Genomic DNA, 2,177 nt, shown 5'->3' with positions numbered 1-2,177 from the left:
CCGGGGGGGCCGGTGCCAGCCGCAGGGAGGGGTTTGTGGCCGCGCTGCCGGTGCCATTGGCTGTCCCCGTGTCACACCACGCTGCAGAGGGCTCTGCCCACCCCCGGGGGGGGGGGAAGGAAGGAGTAGCTGGAGAAAGCGGTTTTGGGGTGCGCGTGTTAAGGGATCGCCCCCTATGCGCGCCCCCCCCCCCATCCCCTCCAGGCTTGCTGCAGCGCTTGTGCAAGGGCTGCGTGCACCCAGCGGGGGGAGCACGAAAGGGAGCGGGGGGGGGGGGGGGGCCGCGGCCAGGTCCCAGCCCCGGGCCACGGGGCCGGGCACCCCGGCGGATGCGTGGGACGGTGTTTTGCTGTTTGCGCGGCGTTTCCAGGGCACCAACCGCCCCGGCCCGGCCCTGCCCTGCCTCACGCCACCCTCAGCAGCAGCAGCAGCAGCAGGGGAGGCTGCAGGATGTGGCCTCCCCAGGGGCACCGCTGGCAGCCCTTTGCTGGCCCGGGGTGCAAAACGCCCGGGGAGGACGCGGGGCGCTGAGCCTGGCCCCAGCCAAAAGCCCCGGTCCAGCATCACGGCGTGCACCCATCCCTGCTCCGACCCTCACAGGGCGCTCCAGGGTGGTTACAAAAATGCATCAGGACCGCGAGAAGCCGTGGGAAAAGCCATGGAGGAAGAGCGTGGCGCCCTGCCTGCCCCCACCCCGGCACATCCCCGCACACATCCCAGACAACACCTGCAGGACCAGGCCTTCCCCTGCCATAGGAGATGCTCTCGTCTCCAAAATCCCGTTTCAGCCCAGCCGGATCCCCAAATGAAGGGAGCAAGAGGGGGTTCCCTGCTGGGGAGCCAGCAAGGAGCAGCAGCCCGAAACCCAGCGGGTTGGCAGCACCCAGGGAGCGCCGGCTCCATCACACCCCGTTCTCCCCTCCCCAGCTACACATACACAGGTGGGGCAGGCGCTTATATAAAAAAGTAGAGTTTATTGCCATTTCTAACAAAATTTACACAACCGTGTCACCGCTCCAACTGTCTGACGTCCGCAGGGACGTCCCGTCACCTGGGAAGCCGGCAAGCCCCGGGGGCCCCGGGGGGCGCAGGCAGGAGCGCAGCCCCCCCATCACTGCCGTTCCCTCCTTCGGGCCGCCCAGTTCACCCAGTTACAGCCGCTTGGCGTTCCAGTCTCCACTCACATCCCCCGGCTGTACACAGAAGGGCATGGCTGGCCCTCAGCACCCGCAGCATCGCGGGCGCTGCTCGTGTTTGCACATAGATACGGCTACAGAAGACTCTGAACTAGTAAAACAAGCTTTTTTTTTTTTTTTCCTCCTCTTTTTCCTCGTAATCCCCACGCCGACGCGCGTGCAACCACAACTGCCCGTGCTGCTCGAGAGTCAGGTTTCGGCTGCCTCCCCCCCAAAAAACACCCCCCAAAAATATAAACCAAGGCAGCAAAGGCACGGGGCTCGGGGCGCGCACTCCTTCCAACGGCGGGGTCCCACCGACGTGCCCGGGGGGGCCGCGGGGGGCCCAGGTTTCGGCGAGGTCAGCTGCCGGCACCTCCCCGGCGGTCGAGCATCCTCATGCGGGAGGCGGCTGCTGGCTCTGCCCGGCGGGCACGGCTCGGCGCCGGGCTCCGGCAGTCCTCCGCACGAGGCGGAAAAACGGCTTTGTGGTTTTAGGGTTTTGGTGTTTTGGTTTGTGTTTTTTGTTTTTTGCAGGAGATGGAAGTAGAAAGAGTTCCGTGGCTCTGCCCACCCCGAGGACAGAGCCACCTTACACCGCAGAACCCCCCGCGTGCGGGGCTGGGGGGGCCGCCCCAGGGCTCTGCTCCTGCGGGCACAGCACCTCGGCGGGGAGCCGCGACTGGAACTTCTCCAGCTGCTCGGGGCTGGCCAGGGTCTTCAGGAGGCTGTTCTCACGCTCCAGCTGGGAGTTTTTCTCCAACAGTTCTTTGATTTGCTCCTTCAGGACCTCCACCTCCTCCCGCACCGCATACATCAGATGGTTTTTCACAAGGTCCTGCAAGAGGAAGGAGCAGGAACCGTCACGGCGATGCCCTGGGGGTGGCTTTCCAGGACTTTTCCCCACTGGCTGTCCCTCCCTCCCCCCCCACCCCACATCCCCCCCACCCCATCCCCTGCACCCCGGTGCCCCCCAGCCCAGGGTCCCCATCTCCCCATCTC

General features: G+C 65.9%; 1 protein-coding gene across 1 annotated transcript in view; it reads right to left on the bottom strand.

Moving 5' to 3' along the window:
* Nucleotides 1-954: 954 nt before the first annotated feature.
* Nucleotides 955-2,177, bottom strand: part of TSC22D3 (TSC22 domain family member 3) — a gene marked incomplete at its 5' end in the record, with an annotated part of 1,881 nt that continues 658 nt past the window's right edge. Inside the window, one exon of the mRNA XM_035311443.1 lies at nucleotides 955-2,013. Within this exon, the coding sequence (XP_035167334.1) occupies nucleotides 1,768-2,013 (246 nt within the window). The remainder of the gene's footprint in view (nucleotides 2,014-2,177) is intronic.

This window comes from Oxyura jamaicensis, assembly GCF_011077185.1.
Source record: "Oxyura jamaicensis isolate SHBP4307 breed ruddy duck chromosome 4 unlocalized genomic scaffold, BPBGC_Ojam_1.0 oxy4_random_OJ70211, whole genome shotgun sequence".
NCBI lineage: Eukaryota > Metazoa > Chordata > Aves > Anseriformes > Anatidae > Oxyura > Oxyura jamaicensis.
The sequence above is the reverse complement of the archived record's forward strand: the minus strand, read 5'-3'. Positions and strand labels throughout refer to the sequence as shown.